Source organism: Gossypium arboreum, chromosome 11 (genome assembly GCF_025698485.1).
Source record: "Gossypium arboreum isolate Shixiya-1 chromosome 11, ASM2569848v2, whole genome shotgun sequence".
Taxonomy (NCBI): domain Eukaryota; kingdom Viridiplantae; phylum Streptophyta; class Magnoliopsida; order Malvales; family Malvaceae; genus Gossypium; species Gossypium arboreum.
The window spans coordinates 94,324,881-94,345,208 of NC_069080.1; the positions used below are offsets into that span (position 1 = coordinate 94,324,881).

Below are 20,328 nucleotides of genomic sequence, written 5' to 3' on the forward strand. Positions count from 1 at the left end.
CAGAATTTCATCACAAAATTTTCATGAAATCATGAAATCATATCATAAACCCCAAAATAATTATAAAACGATTATTTCTATCTCGGATTTGTGGTCACGAAACCACTATTCCGATTAGGCCCTAATTCGGGTTGTCACACATATGCTTTCCCTTCTTTTTTAATGGATGCTTGATAAAGTTTCACTAAATGCTCAGACGTACAATAAGTATGTGATTCATGCCCTTTCATACCACATCGGTAGCATATATTCTCAACAATCTTTGAAGGATTATTTTGACCACTTCTTTCTTGTCTTTCATTGTTATTCTTTTTCTAGTAGTTAGAAGTATCAGTGTTACGACCACCATGATAACGATTACTAATACGTCCTCGACCACGTCCCCCAATACGTCCACGACCACAACCGCGACCTTTATATTTTCTATTTTCATAATTATTGTGTACTGCTACATTCACTTCAAGGAATGGTGAAGAACTAGTGGAACGAATTCCATGATTTTTCATCAATAGCTCATTATTTTGTTCAGCCACCAAAAAGCATGAAATCAATTCAAAATACCTTTTAAACCTTTTTCACTGTATTGCTGCTACAAGAGCACATTAGTAGCATGAAAGGTTGAAAATGTTTTCTCTAACAATTCCTCATCAGTTATGTTTTCTCCACATAAATTTAGTTGAGAACTAATTTTGAAAAGTTTTGAATTGTATTCACTTACAGTCTTAAAATCTTGCAAACATAAGTGCATCCCATCATAACGAGCTTTAGGGAGTATCACTGCTTTCTGATGGTCAAATCATTCTTTCAAATTTTTCCACAACTCAAGAGGGTCTTTCACAGTGAGATATTCCACTTTTAATCTTTCATGTAGATGATGGCGGATGAAAATAATTGCTTTTGCCTTATCTTGATTAGATGCTTTTTTATCTGCTAATATATTATTTCCTAAACCTTTAGCATCTAGGTGAATTTCAGCATCTAACACCCATGACAAATAATTCTTGCTTGAGATGTCTAAGGCCGTGAATTCAAGTTCGGTAAGATTTGACATTATAATCACTTGAATCAAAATAAAAAATTAGTAAATTAATAAGCATTCTCAATTGTAAAATAATTCAATTATATATATTAAATTTGCTAAATAATAATATGTATGTCAAATATTGGTATAAAGAGGAATAGTCATAATAATAACTTAACATAAATTACATTAACTGAAATTTCTTTTAATAAAAAAAACATGTACATATAATTACCATTATTAGATTTTAGTTGTAAAAATAAATATAAAAATATTATCCAAAGCAAATATTTTATTTAGAAAATAAAATAAAAGAATTATGAAAATATGTATACCGTATATAGTTTAACGAGAGTTATACTGGCAAATTATATAAAGTCGAAATGACGTAAACTTTACTATGAACTTGTAAAAGCTCGTGTTGATAACTTGTTATAAAATAATCAAATAAAATAATACTTAAAGTAAACAGATAATTTTCTCGTATCTCTTTTTTATTTACGAAAGAGTTCTAGTTATAAATAAATTAAAATTTAATACAATACAATAAATAAAACTCATCAATACATTAAATAACTTGCATAACGAATGAGAGGTTTTACATTTACATTTATCTGTAACAAACACGACTTCTTAAACGCATAATAACTGGACAGATCATTTCCATAATAATAGTTGAACCGACCCGTAACTATTGATCTTCAGACCCCAAACCCCGAACCGTTTGATTATTCTTCCCTCCCAAGAATCGTTTTTGACCTAAAAACTTGAACCAAAAAAACAAAAGGGAAACACCTAAAACCCACTGAAATCGGAATTCACCAAATCAAACCAAAATCATCAGTCGACTATTTTGCAGGGCTTCGAAGAATGGCCACCGGTATTTTTGGTTTTTTTCCCCTTGATTCTGCATTTTTCTCCCCAACAGTCTTGACTAGAGTTAACGTAGGATTTCTTTATCTGAGGTATTTGCCGTTGTACTTGTTTCATTTTGAGGCCAGCGGCGTTACTTTTCAAGGTTTAGGAACTGCTCAGTACATGTTGCACACGTTCGTACATTTTAGTTCAGCCTATCTTTTACGTGTTCGTACTTCTTTCGAAATAGAAAATTGTTAAAATTTTCTGGCAACTTGGGCAGGGCTGCTTGATCTTCTTCTTCTTATTTTTTCTTTTTGAAGCATTGATCTTGTTATTTTGTTGTAAAGAAAAGACAAAAAAATGAACACGTGCAACATGCATTTGTTATGTTCGCTTATAAATCCCATGTCCCAGAAACCCCACATGTTGTTTTGCTATATGTTTGGTGCATTGCGTTTCTTAAAATATAGGCTGAAATTTGTGTTATGGTCTTTGAACTGTTATTTGCTAAGTTGTTATAAACTATTTGAGATTGGAGTTTTGGTTTAGGGTTATGAAGTGCTATTCAAACAGTTTCGTCTTAAAGGGTTATAAAGTGTTAATTCAGACTTTTGATCTAGGTTGCTATATAGTTTTATGTAAACTGTAATGAAAGTTGTGTTTACCTGGACTTTATGGAAACTTTTATGGATGGTATCGTGTTGTTATATAAACAATATGATATATATTTTCTAAAATATGTCTTTTTGAAATGTTTTAGGTGGAGCCGGATCGTCTCAGAAAAATGTTAAAATAAGATTCTATCACGGTGGAACTTTTGAGGGGAACCCAAAATCATCATATCTGAATGGGAAAGTAGAACTTATGGAGCATTATGATGTCGAAGAGATATGTTATTGGAGTTTGTTGTCGATGGTGCATCAACTCGACTATGCCTTCAATGAGGTTAAACGGTTGTATTTCTTAGAGCCAGGAAAAACTGTAGAGGATGGTTTGAAGTTGTTGTTTGACGACAATAGTGTGCTTGAGTTGTCAAATCATTTAAATAAATTTGGTGAAATTTCTATTTATGTTGACCACATCGGTGATGGAAATGAGAAATCTAGTGACATTCCTTTACCTATAGCTTTCTTTAAGCCGGTTGACAAGTCGTTTGATGAAGATGGTAAGAAGGGTATTAATGAGAATGTAGAAGATGATCTCAATATAGATGGTATAAATTGGTCTAGTGATGAGGGGGACGATGAGTTAACTCTAACTCAACTAAAAGATTTGAATAGGTTCGGCACAGAGGACGTAGGTAGTTTAGGCCTAATTGGAAAAGGGGGTACTAAGGATGTGGGTGCAGGCCCATCTGAACCACATGGTGTGGACCATTGTGGTGCAAGGTCATCTGGAACACATTGTATGACTGATAATTATGCAGTACAATCCAGAGTTGGTGGTGATGGCCAAGATGTTGTACACAGTTCTGGTGATGATGGACCCAAGAGTGATTACATTGATTTGGATGATCCAGGTAGTTATGTAACCACATCTGATGGATTGGATGCTGAAGATGCCCAAAGGGTACCTTCGGGGGGATTGTCTTACAATCCTGGTGTTGGCGATCAAGGGTTTTTTCTTGGCCAGATATTCAGAGATGCTGCACAGTTTAAGATGGCTCTTAATGACCATTCTTTGAAAAATCAGTTTTCATATTGCTACAAAAAGACTGAAAAAGTTCGGGTGAGAGCAAAATGTGCCACAAATGGTTGTCAGTGGGAGATATTAGCCTCTCAGCATGGCAACGACAATTCATTTAGGGTTAAGACATATTTCTCTCAACATTCCTGCTTGCCTACCACTCACAAGAAACGAGTGACATCCAATGTGATGCCACAAAAGGGGTGGGGGAGAAAAGGCTTAGAGGGGACAAAGAAGGTGAAAATGTCCAGGGTTGGAAGAATAATGAAGTGTAGCATTTGCCACAAAGAAGGCCACATCAGAACCAAATGCCCCATGATGCCAGATGCACAATCATCAAATTACGTAAACTTGAAGGTATAATTTCTATTTGTCTATATTCACACTTTTCTCGTGTTATTTATGTTGAAACTGAAATAGCCTTTAACGTATTTTTTTGTTTAGAATGTTTCAAATAAAAGGAAGGCTTCTACATCAACTGCTCCTGCAACCACATCTACAAATGATGATCAATCTTCTTCTGAAAGGATGGTAAAAGTGAAAAAAGCTCGGCCTCAAAGCGCTTCGGGATTGAATGCAAGTATGATTTCCAACACTTCTCCTCTCCAACTTTATTCCTTCATTTTTGTTGTGTATATTAATTGCAACCATATAGGCAGGAGAACTTAATCAATTGGTTATTTCCGTGGTTGTAAAAATTGAACTATTCTGTTTTCAGTTCAATCATTTAGAAAAATAAAAAATATAAACTAATAATAGTTAAGAAAAAATACATTGCTAATAAAACAATCATAAAAATTAGGAAATAAGTATATTTACTAAAAAACCTAGGATCAACATGAACCAAAAAGAAAAATGCCCAATTATTGTGTTAACAAAAAAACTGTCTGTTTTTAACCGTTTTGTATTTTAAACTGATATTGCTTGGTTCTCTAATTCTCCAAATTAGCTTGTATGTTTCTGGTTTAATTGGTTGAACCGATCAGTCTAGCTCTGTTTTTACAACCATGGTTATTTTGAGTGGAACCAGACCAGTGTGAATTATAACAACCAAACAACTGTTGGTGGGAACAAATTTCAATTATCTTGATTTATTTCCATGCGTAATACACTTTAAACCAATGGTTTTTCCTTCTTTTTTTTTTTTTGTAACACAGGAAAAAAGACAGAGAATGGTTAACAGTTAGATCCACCAATGAGTTGAGCCTTTTTTACGATCTTTATGCAGCCTGTCATGCCGCCATTTATGTTCAAACTAGCTGAACCGAATTTGAAATTTGAATATGCTGTTTTTGGTGGACTGAATTTGACATTGGTACATGCTGTTTACATGTTTGAACAACCTGATTTTGTGAACGTTATTTGGTACAGTACAGACGCTGCAATGTTTGTGGTAATTACAAGGCAAAGCAGCCATGAATTCTAGATTAATTAGATACCGGCCACTGTGGCAACTATCGTCCACCACTATTTTCGTGCATGTTCTCCTTTGTTCTCTTCTTCCTCCTTGCATTTGAACCCAAAACCTTATACAAAGATTTAAAATCCCAAAATCTTTATTTTGTCTCTACATGAAGTCTGATTTTCTCTCTCTTTGGGTCTTTATAATCTGCAGATTCCCACTAATAGGATTGCCACATGTGTTTTTAGTGTCGTCATTAAAATAAGTATAATAGCTTGTGAGACATGTTTAAGACACCTAGCATCTTAGTGGAGGTAACGTGTTAGTAGTTAGGACACTTTTGAAGAGCCTCATAGGATGTGATTAATTAGTGGAACTGTGCAAGAATGAGTCATTATTAGAAATAAACATGATTGAGATTTGGACATGAGTTATCTATAAATAGGATAGAGTGATAGTGATAGTGGCTGTCTACATATTCTTGTTAAATCGTAAAGTTTTGGTCATTTTTTATGTTTAAAGAAGTTGTTTTACTGTTTTACTAAAGTAACGGGAGAAGATCGCAATATTAAAGTGAAGGAACCAGTAGAGCAGGCACGTTCTGTTTAAAGTATTCTAGTGAGTTTCTCTGTACCATGTGTCTGGTATCTGCGTTAATTCGTTTACTCTTAATCATTGTAAAACTAAGTGGGTGGCTCTGTCATTTGTCTCTGGTGTTCATGTATAAAGAAGCATATTCAAAGAATTAGTGCATGCAAGGTTATATATAATCAAATAGACCCAGAAAACTTGGTATATATGTGGTATGAGCACTCCTTTGGTGCATAAACTCTGTATCCAGACGGGTGTAAGGAGGCTATGAAGGGATGTTATGTATAATTGTAAAGGAGAGATAAAATGTTGTCTCTGGTATGACATTATTACAAATCATGATTGGTGAAAACTCGACCTTGTAGGGGAACACCTATGTGTTTAAATAAGGAGGGGAGTTAGGAGGATTCAGAGGAGATTTTTGTAAATAGCTCTGATGAGCGGATATAAAGGTACAGTAAAAAATGGTTCTTGGAATCGGGATTAAAAGTTGGCACAAGGAAGAGAGTATGTGAGAAAAAGGGTGCATGTGGTAGTACATATTGCATGAAAGAGTAAAGAGTAAGCTTGTCAGTAATTAAATGGTACTCCACGAAAGTGGTGTATTTGCGGAGTAGTTATGCTTGTGACCATCAATCATGAGTTTAGAAATCAACGTTGTCCGTCAATAGGCTGAGTTTGATATTGGTAGTATTTGCTAGTTGATTTACGGATCAAAGGGATGTATATGCTGAACAAGTTTTAGGAAGAATAATGATTCTCTCTTATTACTTCTAAGCTGAATATAGCCTTTTAAAGAATAGCAGGAAAAATAAAAAAGGAAATAATCTCTAGAAATTAGCTTATCCCTAAAAATTAGTAATTTGATTATGGCTAATAGTACAAGGAAATTCCTAGCACTAATGTAGAAAATTTGCTTAATTTAAGGAATTCCAACACTCCCCTTCAAGCTGGAGTGTAGATGTGAATCAAACCCAGCTTGCCCATAATTTCTTCGAACATTTTTCTTGAAATACAACCCTTTACCAGGAGTCCCTTTTAAGTATCTCAATATCCTGTAGGCAGCTTCCAAATATTTCTTCTGTTGATATCTCTTCCTGTCTACTTCTACATCCTTATTAGTTCTTAATTTAAGGTTGGGTTCCATAAGAGTCTTGTCTATGTTCTTTGGAGTTTCTACAGAGTCAACATTAGAAACAAAGGCATTGTAGGATTTAAACAAGTTTTCATAGGATACAAACCGAGAAATGGGATGTTGAGTGTAGCTCCTAGTGCCTTTTCTTACTGCAATTGGAATGTGACACGCCTAATGTGACCCTAGTCGGAGAGTGGTTTCGGGACCACAAAACCGAGTCACAAGAATAATTAGGTGTTATATTCTGTGCTTATTGTATGTGGAATTTGTATGCGTAAATATTTCGTGTCTTGATTTTTATTAATTAGGTGTTAATTTATAAGAAAGGACCCATGTGTTAGGACTTGAAAATGTGATAGGTGAATTTTAAGTGGCCTAATAATGCATGAAGTGAAATAAATGGAGTTGCATGTCAATTATCCCATTTCTTAAGGTTAGTGGCCGCCATGACAAATTATGGGCAAAGGAACATGTTTCCAACATGTTTTGCTAATGGTTGATGTTAGAATGGTTATTATATTGGTGTTAGTAGGAAGAAAAGAAAAAAAAATGGGTATGTGTGGTTGCCCCCTCCCCATTGCCGTGTATTGAGCAAAGAAAAAAAAAGTTTGGTTCATCTTCCTCCTAGCTTAGCCGATCCTTCAAGAAGAAAAGGGAAGAGTTAGCATTCGGTCACTTGAGCTTGAACTAAGGTATGGAATCCATGTTAGTCTTTGAAATCTTTGCATATATGAAGCTAGTTACTAAGTCCTTTACTTGCCCATGTCAAAAATTTTGAATGTGGTAGTAATACAAGTGTTCACCATGGAAGATGTTTAGGGAAATGGTTGTTGCCTTTATGATTTAAGGAATAATTAGAAATGGGTGAAAGAAACAAGTCTTTGTTCTTGATTCTTCTTGGCCGATTCTAAGGGAGAAAAGAGAGCAACCATTTGGTTTCTAAGCCATAAATAAGGTGAGAAATTCATATGAATCCTTGAAATTTTAGATGAAATTGAGCTAGTTACCAAGTATTTTTTAGGTGACCCATGTTAGAAATTGTGATTTTGGGGTGACTAGAACTTTCGGCCATAATGGTTATTGAGGATTAAGGTTATGTTTCATGCTAAACTTGATGAATCTTGGTGTATGGGTGCTTGAACTAAACGAATGATCAAGTAGATGCATAAATACAAAGTAAGAAGAATCGGCTATTATGTGTAATACTATTGCGAATATGAAAATGTTATACTTGAATAATGTATATGGTTGGAGTTGATAATATGAAAGGAAGGCTTAGATGTGTTTGTTTAAAGAAGGAATTGTTGAAGAATGTATGTGAACTTGGCCAACGTATTCGACTTAGTACATATATGATGTGGAAGTCTTGGAATTTATTTTTGATTTTTGTGTATTATGACCATGTATAATCGGCCACATGAGTAATTTGAGCACTTGATGTTATATTAAAATTCTTGAGCTTAAATATATGGATGTATGTATATGTGGTCATATAATGGCGTTTTGGTTTAAAGGTTGAATGATAAATTATAATAAAGCGAGATGATATGAGATGCTGGGATGTGATTGACAAGTAAACATTATTGATAAAATATTGAATACTTCTACTTGTATTCGTTAAGCTCAAGAGCAAAGGGAGCTAAATCCGATAAAGGGAAGGAAAAAGTGGTCGAATAGCCGTTGAAGCCGTCCGACGACATCCGAGGTAAGTCCTCAAGAAATGACCTTACTCGAATTATGTGAAATGAAATATGGATGTGTAATGATTATTGATTTATGTGTGTATGAGTATTTGAATGATACCCGGGCTAAGTCCCGAAGGCGATTATGCTAGTGATATGTTTGTGTTTGAGCCTTAGTAACGAAAATGAAATATGGATGTGTAATGATTATTGATGTATATGTGTGCATGAGCAATTGAATGATATTCGGCTAAGTCCCAAAGACATTTATGCTAGTAATTATATCCGGGTTAAGACCAAGGCAATTGTGCTAGCGACTACATCCTGCTAAGACCGAAGGCATTCGTGCAAGTTGTTAAATCCGGGCTAATACCGAAGGTTTTGTGCAAGTCGTTCTATCCGGGCTAAGACTCAAGGCATTCGTGCATGTGGTTATATCCGGTTGTATTCAAGAAGCTTGGGCTGGAGGTGGCGTTGGTTCTTGTAATAAATTTAATTAGTACGCTCGAAAAGCCCAAAGAATAAGGTATGTTTATATGTGCATTGGAAAAGTCGATATGTTTGAGTAACATTCGCTTAATCGACTAACGAGTTTTCACTATTGAATTGGTTGATATCTTGTGAAAGTGTATAATGATGAAGTGTGAAGTAAGTATGATTATGTGAATGTGTATTAATGAAATGATTCATTTGGCTATGTGAATGTAATGCTTTAGTTAAAGTGATTTTATTGCTTGAGACTTACTAAGCATAAAAAATGCTTACCCGTTGCTTTGGCTATCTGTTTTATAGATTTTGCTCGTTAGCGATCGGATTCGGGATCATTAAAGTCGAAGTCATCTACACTATCAAAGCCTCCATTTTGGTATAATTTTGGTTGAACTTTGAAATGGCATGTATAGGACTACCCTATTGTTGAAGGTCATGTACCTTTTGGTTTTGTGTAAGCTTGGATAGTCATGCGAAAATGGCTTATATACGTTTTTAGTATGATTCTATAATCGTTTGTATGATGATCATTATGGGGTATGGAATTGTTTGAAAAGATTAGCCATTGGAATGGTTAATCGTGATCACACTTTGTACTATGTATGCAAAAGGGCCAATTGAATCGTGGAAATCATGAAATAGGTAATGGTTACCTTGAAAAGCAGATCTTTGGCAGCAGTGGTGTGGTTTTGAAAATCACCAAAATTTGTAGGAATGGTATTAAATAGTGAATAAGTTATGTAAATGAACCTTGATGAGTCTACTTTCATATGGAAGAAACGAAACGGTCATAGGAGTTACATGTTAAGAGATATTAAAGCTATTGTGAGACAGGGCCAGAACGGTTTCTAGGTCCCCTGTCGCGACTTTAAAATTTACTATAAATTATCCAGAAAGAATTAGAAGTCATGCCTTCTATGTGCAGATTCCATTTTGAGTCTAGTTTCATTAGAAACAAACGGCACCATATTAAAGCCCTGTGAGGGAGATATTCAAGTTGTAACGCGAAGGTCGAGCAGATCGATCCTGTAACATGGGTGACTTTTACTAATAAACTGTACCAATTGGCCCGACCAAAATTCTAAAATAAATCCATGGATGGATATATGAGTCTAAATTCAGGGAAAATTTATGGAATTAGTTTCGAGTTTTGAAACTCGAGATATGATTTTAAAGCGACGATGGCGCAGATTTTCACTGTCTGGAAATGTCAAATTGGTGGGTGCAATATGTGGATTTGGCTTGTTAACCCCTCGTGTCCGGCACCGGCGATGGTCTCGAGTTCGGGTGTTACAATTTTATTGGTATCGAGGTACGGTTTAGTCGATTCTAGGACTACCGTGATATGTTTGGGGTCTAGCTATACATGCCATATAGTGATAAATTGATAGTGTGGTGATTTCGACAATCAATTTGTGTTTGTTTATAGCAATGGATCCCGATCCCAACCGAGCAATAGTTGATGATGTGGAGAGTGTGGCGCTGCTCCGCGCAAGGGACAATACGGACTCTCAACCTATGGCCAAGAATCTGAATGATGAGGCTAGGCAAGCCTTTTATAGTGTAATAAATGATTGGTTCAACCAATACATTCGAACTAACACGGCTGTTCCACAACCTCCATTCCCAACTAATGTAACCCCCGCACCTACAATACCTCCGGTAACTGACCAAATAAGGTCAAGTAAGCCCCCAGTCGACAGAATTCGTAAACATGGGGCCAAGGCTACGGATAGCGACGATGCCGAGCAAGCTGAATTTTGGTTGGACAACACTATCCGGGTGCTTGATGAGCTATCTTGTACACCCGATGAGTGCTTAAAGTGTACCATCTCCTTGCTACGCGATTCCGCCTACTATTGGTGGAGTACTCTGACTTCTGTGGTGCCTAGAGAGCAAGTGACTTGGGAATTTTTTCAAACCGAGTTCCGAAAAAAGTATATCGATCGAGATTCATCGACCAAAAGCGAAGGAATTTCTTGATCTTAAGCAAGGCTCTATGTCGATTCATCGACTACTGACGAAAATTTGTGAAGCTTAGTCGATGCAGCGAGAATGCATTTCGTCCGGCTATTATGTAAACGCTTGAGGATGGGGTGAATGATAATATAAGGATGTTCGTTGGCATTCTCGAAATCGAGTTCAGTAGTACTTGTTGAGCGAGCTTGTAAAGTCAAGAGCTTAGAAAGGAGAAACAAAAAGTTGATGTGGGAACTGGAGAATTTCGAAAAAGGTCCTCGGGAAAGTCTCTTCAACAGGCATCGAAGAGATTTCGAGATGATGTGAGCCGGTCTAGAGGCGCTTCGGGCTTTTCTAGACGAGATCGCGATCGACCCCTATGACCACACGAGTCACTTGATCGCCATGGTGGAAATGATCGCCGAGAGAGAGCGGAGTGTCTGCATTGTGGCAAATGGCATTCGGGGAGTTGTAGGTTCCGTGATCGCTCCTGCTATAAGTGTGGATCGGCCGACCACTTTATCAAGGATTGCCCGAGGTTGCTCGAACAAAATGTAAGTCAAAGTGGAAACCCGGGTGCTACCACTGCTCGAAGTAGGCCACCTAGAAATATGGGGAATGTTAGTGGCGGTCAGAGAGGATCTAGAGATGCTATCATCAGATCTGAGGCTCGTGCTCCTGCTAGGACTTATGCCATACGCGCATGCGAGGATGCTGCCTCACCAAATGTTATTATCGGTACTTTCACTCTTTTCGATACTAATGTGATTGCTTTGATTGACCCTGGTTCTACTCATTCTTATATATGTGAAACCTTAGCATCCAGTAAGACTTTGCCTATTGAGTCTCTCGAGTTTGTAATTCGGTGTCAAACCCTTGGGTCATTACGTGCTTGTCAACAAAGTGTGCAATAAAAGTCCCCTAGTATTTCGAGGTTCTTGTTTTCCGGACTTGATGCTTTTGCCGTTCGATGAATTCGACGTTATTCTTGGTTTGGATTGGTTGACCATGCACGATGCGGTTGTAAATTGCAAAAGCAAGACTATCGATTTGAGGTGCGCGAATAACGAGATAATTCGGGTTGAGTTTACGGACTTAAAGGGTTGCCACCGTAATATCGCAATGTTGGCGGAAATATGTAAGAAAAGGGTGCAAAGCGTACCTTGCGTATGTGCTCGATGACAAGGAGTCGAAAAGAAACCCGAATCGATGCTAGTGGTTTGTGAATACCCGGATGTTTTCCACGAAGAAGTCGGGTTTACCACTGTTCGGAAATAGAGTTTGGCATCGAATTGGTACCGATACCACTCAATTTCGATAGCTCCGTATCGTATGGCACCAACGAATTAAAGGAGTTGAAAGCTCGATTGCAAGAATTGGTGGATGAGGTTTTGCTCGCCCGAGTTTTTCGCCTTGGGTGCGCCGGTGTTGTTTGTGAAAAGAAGGATGGAACCATGAGGTTGCATCGACTATTGTCAACTTAATAAAGCGACGATAAAGAACAAATATCCGTTACCGCGTATCGACGATTTGTTCGATCAACTGAAGGGAGCCTCAGTGTTCTCGAAAATAGATTTGAGATCGGGCTATTATCAATTGCGAATTCGAGATTCGGACGTACCCAAGACTGCCTTCAGAACGAGTTATGGTCACTACGAGTTCCTAGTGATGCCGTTTGGGCTTACTAATGCCCTGCGGTATTTATGGATTTGATGAATCGGATCTTGCACCATATTTGGATCGGTTCGTAGTCGTATTCATTGATGACATCTTGGTCTATTCAAGAAATGAGACCGAACATCTTGAACACTTGAGGTTAGTCTTGCAAATTTTACGGATAAGCGGTTATATGCTAAGTTCAAAGTGTGAGTTCGGATAAGAGAGGTTAGCTTCTTGGGGCATGTGGTATCTGCATCGGGTATTCGAGTCAACCCGAACAAAATTTCAGCCATACTTAATTGGAAGCCTCCGAGAAATATTACTGAGGTTCGAAGCTTTTTGGGGCTTGTCGGTTATTACCGACGATTTGTAAAAGGTTTCTCAACGATAGCCACGCCAATGACGAAGCTACTCCAAAAGGATGTTAAGTTCGAATGGACGGAGAAATGTCAAAAAGGTTTCGATCAACTGAAAACTTATTTGACTGAAGCCCCAATTCTAGTGCAACCCGAATCGGGCAAAGAGTTTGTCATTTATAGTGACGCATCCTTACTTGGGTTGGGTTGCGTATTGATGCAAGAAGGGCGAGTTGTGGCCTATGCGTCGAGACAATTAAAGCCACATGAGAAAAATTATCTAACCCATGATCTCGAATTGGCTTCCATTGTATTCGCCTTAAAGATATGGCGACATTACTTATTTGGTGAGAAGTGCCATGTGTATTCGGATCACAAAAGTCTCAAATATTTGATGACCCAAAGAGACTTGAATCTGCGACAAAGACGTTGGCTCGAGTTGTTAAAGGATTATGAGCTGGTCATTGACTATCACCCGGGAAAGGCGAATGTGGTTGCGGATGCCTTGAGTCGTAAATCATTATTCGCTTTATGAGCGATGAATGTGCACATGTCCGTTCGATCCGACAACGTGTTAGTAGCTGAATTGAAAGCCAAACCATTATTGATGCATCAAATTTGTGAAGCTCAGAAGGTCGACGATGAGTTGGTTGCAAAACGGGCCAAGTGTGTTCCGAACAAGGAATCGGAGTTTTAGATCGATGATGACGATTGTTTGAGGTTCAGGAGTCGTCTGTGTGTTCCAAAGAATTCGGAACTTATTTCGATAATACTGAACGAAGCCCATTGTAGCCGAATGGCGATCCACCCGAGGAGTACGAAGATGTACAACGATTTGAAACGTCAGTTTTGGTGGCATGGTATGAAACGAGACATCTCTGACTTTGTTTCGAGGTGTTTAATATGTCAACAAGTGAAAGCGGAACATCAAGTGCCTTCAGGATTACTTCAACCGATCACGATACCCGAGTGGAAATGGGATCGAGTCACAATGGACTTCGTATCCGGACTGCCATTGTCGGTGAGTAAGAAGGATGCGATTTGGGTCGTTGTAGATAGATTGACTAAGTCGGCTCACTTTGTCCCGTCGTACGGACTTTTCAATGGACAAACTAGCCGAATGACGTTCTCGATTGTGAGATTGCACGGGGTGCCTATTTCCATCGTGTCGGATAGAGATCCGAGATTTACCTCGCGATTTTGGAAAATGTTGCAAGAAGCTTTGGGTACCAAGTTGCATTTCAGCACCGCCTTTCACCCCAAACCGATGGTCAATCCGAGCGGATAATTTAGATACTTGAGGATATGTTGAGATGTTGCATCCTCGAGTTCGATGGTTCATGGGAACGGTATTTGCCGTTGATTGAATTCGCTTACAACAACAACTTTCAATCAAGTATTAAGATGGCACCTACGAGGCTTTGTACGATTAAGTAAATGCCGTACACCATTGTTTTGGACCGAGCTCGGTGAAAGAAAAATTTTCGGTGGATTTGATTAGAGATCTTGAATGAGAAGTGAAAGTAATCCGTGAAAGTCGAAGATAGCTTCCGATCGTCGAAGTCGTGCAGCGGATCTGAAGCGTAAAGACATCGAGCATCGGTGGGAGATAAAGTGTTTCTCAAGGTTTCACCTTGGAAAAGATACTCGATTCGGTAGTAAGGGCAAGTTGAGCCCGAGGTTCATTGGGCCATATGAGATATCCGAACGAGTCGGTCCGGTGGCATATCGTCGATTTTGCCCCGAACTCGAAAAGATTCACGATGTCTTTCATGTTTCGATGCTTGACGCTATAGATCGATCCATCGCGTGATTAGTCCATCGAGGTTGAAATTCAAGCCGATATGAGTTATGAAGAAGAACCGATTCGTATCCTAGCTCGTGAAGTGAAGGAGTTGCGAAACAAAAGGGTTCCGTTAGTAAAAGTGTTATGGCTCAAACACGGGATAGAAGAAGCTACTTGGGAACCCGAGAACTCTATGAAAGAACGATACCCAAACCTCTTTACCGGTAAGATTTTCGGGGACAAAAATCTCTTAAGTGGGGGAGAGTTGTGACACCCCTAATGTGACCCTAGTCGGAGAGTGGTTTCGAGACCACAAAATCGAGTCACAAGAATAATTAGGTGTTATATTCTGTGCTTATTGTATGTGGAATTTGTATGCGTAAATATTTCGTGTCTTGATTTTTATTAATTAGGTGCTAATTTATAAGAAAGGACCCATGTGTTAGGACTTGAAAATGTGATAGGTGAATTTTTAAGTGGCCTAATAATGCATGAAGTGAAATAAATGGAGTAGCATGTCAATTATCCCATTTCCTAAGGTTAGTGGCGGCCATGACAAATTATGGGCAAAGGAACATGTTTCCAACATGTTTTGCTAATGGTTGATGTTAGAATGGTTATTATATTGGTGTTAGTAGGAAGAAAAGAAAAAAAATGGGTATGTGTGGTTGCCCCTCCCCATTGCCGTGTATTGAGCAAAGAAAAAAAAGTTTGGTTCATCTTCCTCCTAGCTTAGTCGATCCTTCAAGAAGAAAAGGGAAGAGTTAGCATTCGGTCACTTGAGCTTGAACTAAGGTATGGAATCCATGTTAGTCTTTGAAATCTTTGCATATATGAAGCTAGTTACTAAGTCCTTTACTTGCTCATGTCAAAAATTTTGAAGGTGGTAGTAATACAAGTGTTCACCATGGAAGATGTTTAGGGAAATGGTTGTTGCCTTTATGATTTAAGGAATAATTAGAAATGGGTGAAAGAAACAAGTCTTTGTTCTTGATTCTTCTTGGCCGATTCTAAGGGAGAAAAGAGAGCAACCATTTGGTTTCTAAGCCATAAATAAGGTGAGAAATTCATATGAATCCTTGAAATTTTAGATGAAATTGAGCTAGTTACCAAGTATTTTTTTTAGGTGACCCATGTTAGAAATTGTGATTTTGGGGTGACTAGAACTTTCGGCCATAATGGTTATTGAGGATTAAGGTTATGTTTCATGCTAAACTTGATGAATCTTGGTGTATGGGTGCTTGAACTAAACGAATGATCAAGTAGATGCATAAATACAAAGTAAGAAGAATCGGCTATTATGTGTAATACTATTGCGAATATGAAAATGTTATACTTGAATAATGTATATGGTTGGAGTTGATAATATGAAAGGAAGGCTTAGATGTGTTTGTTTAAAGAAGGAATTGTTGAAGAATGTATGTGAACTTGGCCAACGATTCGCTTAGTACATATATGATGTGAAAGTCTTGGAATTTATTTTTGATTTTGTGTATTATGACCATGTATAATCAGCCACATGAGTAATTTGAGCACTTGATGTTATATTAAAATTCTTGAGCTTAAATATATGGATGTATGTATATGTGGTCATATAATGGCGTTTTGGTTTAGAGGTTGAATGATAAATTATAATAAAGCGAGATGATATGAGATGCCGAATGTGATTGACAAGTAAACATTATTGATAAAAATATTGAATACTTCTACTTGTATTCGTTAAGCTCAAGAGCAAAGGGGAGCTAAATCCGATAAAGGGAAGGAAAAAGTGGTCGAATAGCCGTTGAAGCCGTCCGACGACATCCGAGGTAAGTCCTCAAGAAATGACCCTACTCGAATTATGTGAAATGAAATATGGATGTGTAATGATTATTGATTTATGTGTGTATGAGTATTTGAATGATACGGGCTAAGTCCGAAGGCGATTATGCTAGTGATATGTTTGTGTTTGAGCCTTAGTAACGAAAATGAAATATGGATGTGTAATGATTATTGATGTATATGTGTGCATGAGCAATTGAATGATATCCGGCTAAGTCCCAAGACATTTATGCTAGTAATTATATCCGGGTTAAGACCTGAAGGCAATTGTGCTAGCGACTACATCCGGGCTAAGACCTGAAGGCATTCGTGCAAGTTGTTAAATCCGGGCTAATACTCGAAGGCATTTGTGCAAGTCGTTCTATCCGGGTTAAGACCCAAAGGCATTCGTGCATGTGGTTATATCCGGTTGTATTCCGAAGAAGCTTGGGCTGGAGGTGAGCGTTGGTTGCTGTAATAAATTTAATTAGTACGCTCGAAAAGCCTAAAGAATAAGGTATGTTTATATGTGCATTGGAAAAGTCGATATGTTTGAGTAACATTCGCTCAATCGACTAACGAGTTTTCAGCTATTGAATTGGTTGATATCTTGTGAAAGTGTATAATGATGAAGTGTGAAGTAAGTATGATTATGTGAATGTGTGTATTAATGAAATGATTCATTTGGTTATGTGAATGTAATGCTTTAGTTAAAGCTGATTTTATTGCTTGAGACTTACTAAGCATAAAAAAATGCTTACCCCGTTGCTTTGGCTCTCTGTTTTATAGATTTTGCTCGTTAGCGATCGGATTCGAGATCATTAAAGTCGAAGTCATCTACACTATCAAAGCCTCCATTTTGGTATAATTTTGGTTGAACTTTGAAATGGCATGTATAGGACTACCCTATTGTTGAAGGTCATGTACCTTTCGGTTTTGTGTAAGCTTGGATAGCCATGCGAAAATGGCTTATATACGTTTTTAGTATGATTCTATAATCGTTTGTATGATGATCATTATGGGGTATGGAATTGTTTGAAAAGATTAGCCATTGGAATGGTTAATCGTGATCACACTTTGTGCTATGTATGCAAAAAGGGCCAATTGAATCGTGGAAATCATGAAATAGGTAATGGTTACCTTGAAAACAGATGCTGGCAGCAGCAGTGGTGTGGTTTTGAAAAAAATCACCAAAATTTGTAGAAATGGTATTAAATAGTGAATAAGTTATGTAAATGAACCTTGATGAGTCTACTTTCATATGGAAGAAACGAAACGGTCATAGGAGTTACATGTTAAGAGATATTAAAGCTATTGTGAGACAGGGCCAGAACGGTTTCTGGGTCCCCTGTCGCGACTTTAAAAATTTACTATAAATTATCCAGAAAGAATTAGAAGTCATGCCTTATATGTGCAGATTCCATTTTGAGTCTAGTTTTATTAGAAACAAACGGCACCAGTATTAAAGCCCTGTACAGGGAGATATTCAAGTTGTAACGCGCGAAGGTCAGAGCAGTCGATCCCTGTAACATGGGTGACTTTTACTAATAAATTGTACCAATTGGCCCGACCAAAAATTCTAAAAATAAATCCATGGATGGATATATGAGTCTAAATTCAGGAAAAATTTACGGAATCAGTTTTCGAGTTTTGAAACTCGAGATATGATTTTTAAGGCGACAGTGACGCAGATTTCCAACCTGTCTGGAAATGTCAAATTGGTGGGTGCAATATGTGGATTTGGCTTGTTAACCCCTCGTGTCCGACACCGGCGATGGTCTCGGGTTGGGGGTGTTAGATGGAAGATGGATGGAAGATGAAGGAGGTGAAACTTCTTCCTCAGGACAGTCCTTGGGTAAAGATGGCATAAACCTTCTTTGTTTTGGTCTCGAGCGGTGATGTTTCCGAGAGTATACACGAAGTCCTTGAGTTTTTACTTCTTGTTTTTCAGAATGAGTGGGTTGTTTTTCTTCATTAGTATAATTAATCACCCTTGTTTCTTGTTGCTGAATAGTGGAGATAGGAAAAACAGGTTCCAAAATAGGAATAACAGTGGCTGTAGGATTTTTAGCAGGTTTTGTAGTGGTGGTAGGGCTGATAGAGTCTTGAGGTATAATGAGAAGATTGCTCAAGGTCTCATCTTCACTAAGTATCTCCCCCTGAATATGAGAGGCTGAAAAATATGGCTCGTTTTCGATAAAAGTAACATCAAGGGACACAAACATCTGGTGTGAGGTTGGAGAGTAGCACTTGTACCCTTTTTGTGCAGGTGAGTAACCAATAAAGACACAAGTGTGAGCTCTAGGATCAAGTTTAGATTGGTTAGGTTGATGGTCGTGGATAAATGCTTTGCAACCAAATGTTTTGGTTGGGAGATTAGGAACACGAAACAAGGGAATTTTTTTTTAAAAGTATGTAAAGGTGTTTGAAAGTTTAATACCTTTGATGGGAGTCGGTTTATAAGATAACAAGCAGTGAGGACAGCTTCTCCCTATAAATACTTTGGTACACCTATAGTAAACATAAGGGCATGAGCCACGGCTACAAGGTGTCTGTTTTTCCTTTCGAAAACCTCGTTTTGTTGAAGGGTGTTAGGACAAGAACTTTGATGTATGATTTCTTGCTCAGAAAGATAAGGACTTAAGATAGAATTAAAGTACTGTCTCCCATTATCAGTTCTAAAGGTGTGAATATTTGAATTGAACTGAGTTCGAATCATTGAATGAAAATTTTTGAAGACTTTAGAGACTTCGGATTTTTCTTTAAGGAGATAGACCCAACAAACTCTAGTGTGGTCATCAATGAAAGTTATGAACCACCTAGCCCCTGTGATGATTTTTACTCGAGTGGCTCCCCATAGATCGCTGTGGATTAAAAAGAAAGGTTGAGATTGAACATAAGGTTTCAAAGGATAAGGGACACGAGTGTGTTTAGACAGTTGGCAAACTTCACAGTTCAATGAACTAATTTTCTTATTTAGAAATAGTAGAGGAAACAATTTCTTCAAGTACATGAAATTCGGGTGTCCTAGTCTATGATGCCATAGCATGATAGAATCGTCTTTTGATGTAGATAAGGCCATCCCTTCTTGTGAACTGTTTTTTTTCCAAACATATAAGCCATCATTAACTATAGCAGTGCCAATCATCTTCTTCGATTCTTGTTCCTGAACCACACAACCAAAAGTAGAAAATTCAGCAAGTACTTTTTCATCCTTGGTAAGCTTGCTAATTGAGAGTAAATTACAAGAAAGATTTGGAACATGTAAAACTTTATCAAAGGAAAAATTTTCAGTAAGTCTCACTGTCCCCATTCCAGCCACCGGTGAGTAAGATCCATCAGCTATGCGAATTTGAGAGTGATCATGACAAGGTAAATAGGTGAAACAAACTTAGATTATCTGTCATGTGGTCGGATGCACCTGAGTCTAGTATCCAGGAAGTTGTGATAGGTTCGTGTGTAGTATTTAAAGTAGTACCTTGAATAGCTAGTGACCCACTGGCTGTAGGAGTCTTGAGTAGTTTATGAAGAGCCTCAAGTTGAGTTTTGGTTAGCCTAACATTTTGAGCATCTTCTTCAGTAGTAGATATCATTGTTGCCTTGTTTTCTTTCTTTTTTTTTCTTGAGGATAGCCATGGAGTTTGAAGCATTTCTCCTTGGTATGCCCAACCCGATTCTGATGGCTACACCATGGCCCTTTTGAACCGAATCAATTCCATCTTTGAACCTTTGCGATTGAGGGCCTCTTGAAATAAGAGCGAGTTCTCGGAAGGATGATAACCACTACGGTCAATGGTTTTAATTCTCTTGCGTCTCCCAACATAATAAGACACCGCTTCTCTTTCCTCCTTACTTGACAAATGCTTCTCCTATGGTTGGCGGTGTGGTTACGCCTAGTATTCGA

At 37.8% G+C, this 20,328-nt stretch overlaps 1 protein-coding gene across 7 annotated transcripts; it reads left to right on the plus strand.

Moving 5' to 3' along the window:
* The first annotated feature begins 1,623 nt into the window (after positions 1 to 1,623).
* On the plus strand, positions 1,624 to 17,574 carry LOC108470875 (uncharacterized). 7 transcript variants are annotated; one of them, XR_008274769.1, is made up of 6 exons: positions 1,630 to 1,901; positions 2,640 to 3,922; positions 4,010 to 4,145; positions 4,723 to 4,958; positions 16,349 to 16,432; positions 17,214 to 17,574. XR_008274769.1 is itself a non-coding variant. In XM_053022361.1 (5 exons), exons 1-4 carry the CDS (start codon positions 1,892 to 1,894, stop codon positions 4,743 to 4,745), a joined length of 1,452 nt encoding a protein of 483 aa, XP_052878321.1. In that variant the 5' UTR covers positions 1,630 to 1,891; the 3' UTR covers positions 4,746 to 4,764; positions 9,168 to 9,451. The 7 variants fall into 7 exon arrangements, 4 of the variants coding, with proteins under 4 accessions (XP_017627865.1, XP_052878321.1, XP_052878322.1 ...); XR_008274768.1 differs by lacking the exons at positions 16,349 to 16,432; positions 17,214 to 17,574 and adding an exon at positions 9,168 to 9,451; XR_008274770.1 differs by lacking the exons at positions 16,349 to 16,432; positions 17,214 to 17,574 and adding an exon at positions 9,168 to 9,451 and having other exon boundaries at positions 4,723 to 4,880.
* Positions 17,575 to 20,328: the final 2,754 nt, after the last annotated feature.

What these genes read in the sequence shown, in the direction of transcription:
- LOC108470875 (XM_053022361.1), top strand. An exon ending in CAAATTACGTAAACTTGAAG is followed by an intron (nt 3,923 to 4,009) that starts GTATAATTTCTA and finishes TTTTTTGTTTAG; the next exon opens with AATGTTTCAAATAAAAGGAA. An exon ending in CGCTTCGGGATTGAATGCAA is followed by an intron (nt 4,146 to 4,722) that starts GTATGATTTCCA and finishes TTTGTAACACAG; the next exon opens with GAAAAAAGACAGAGAATGGT.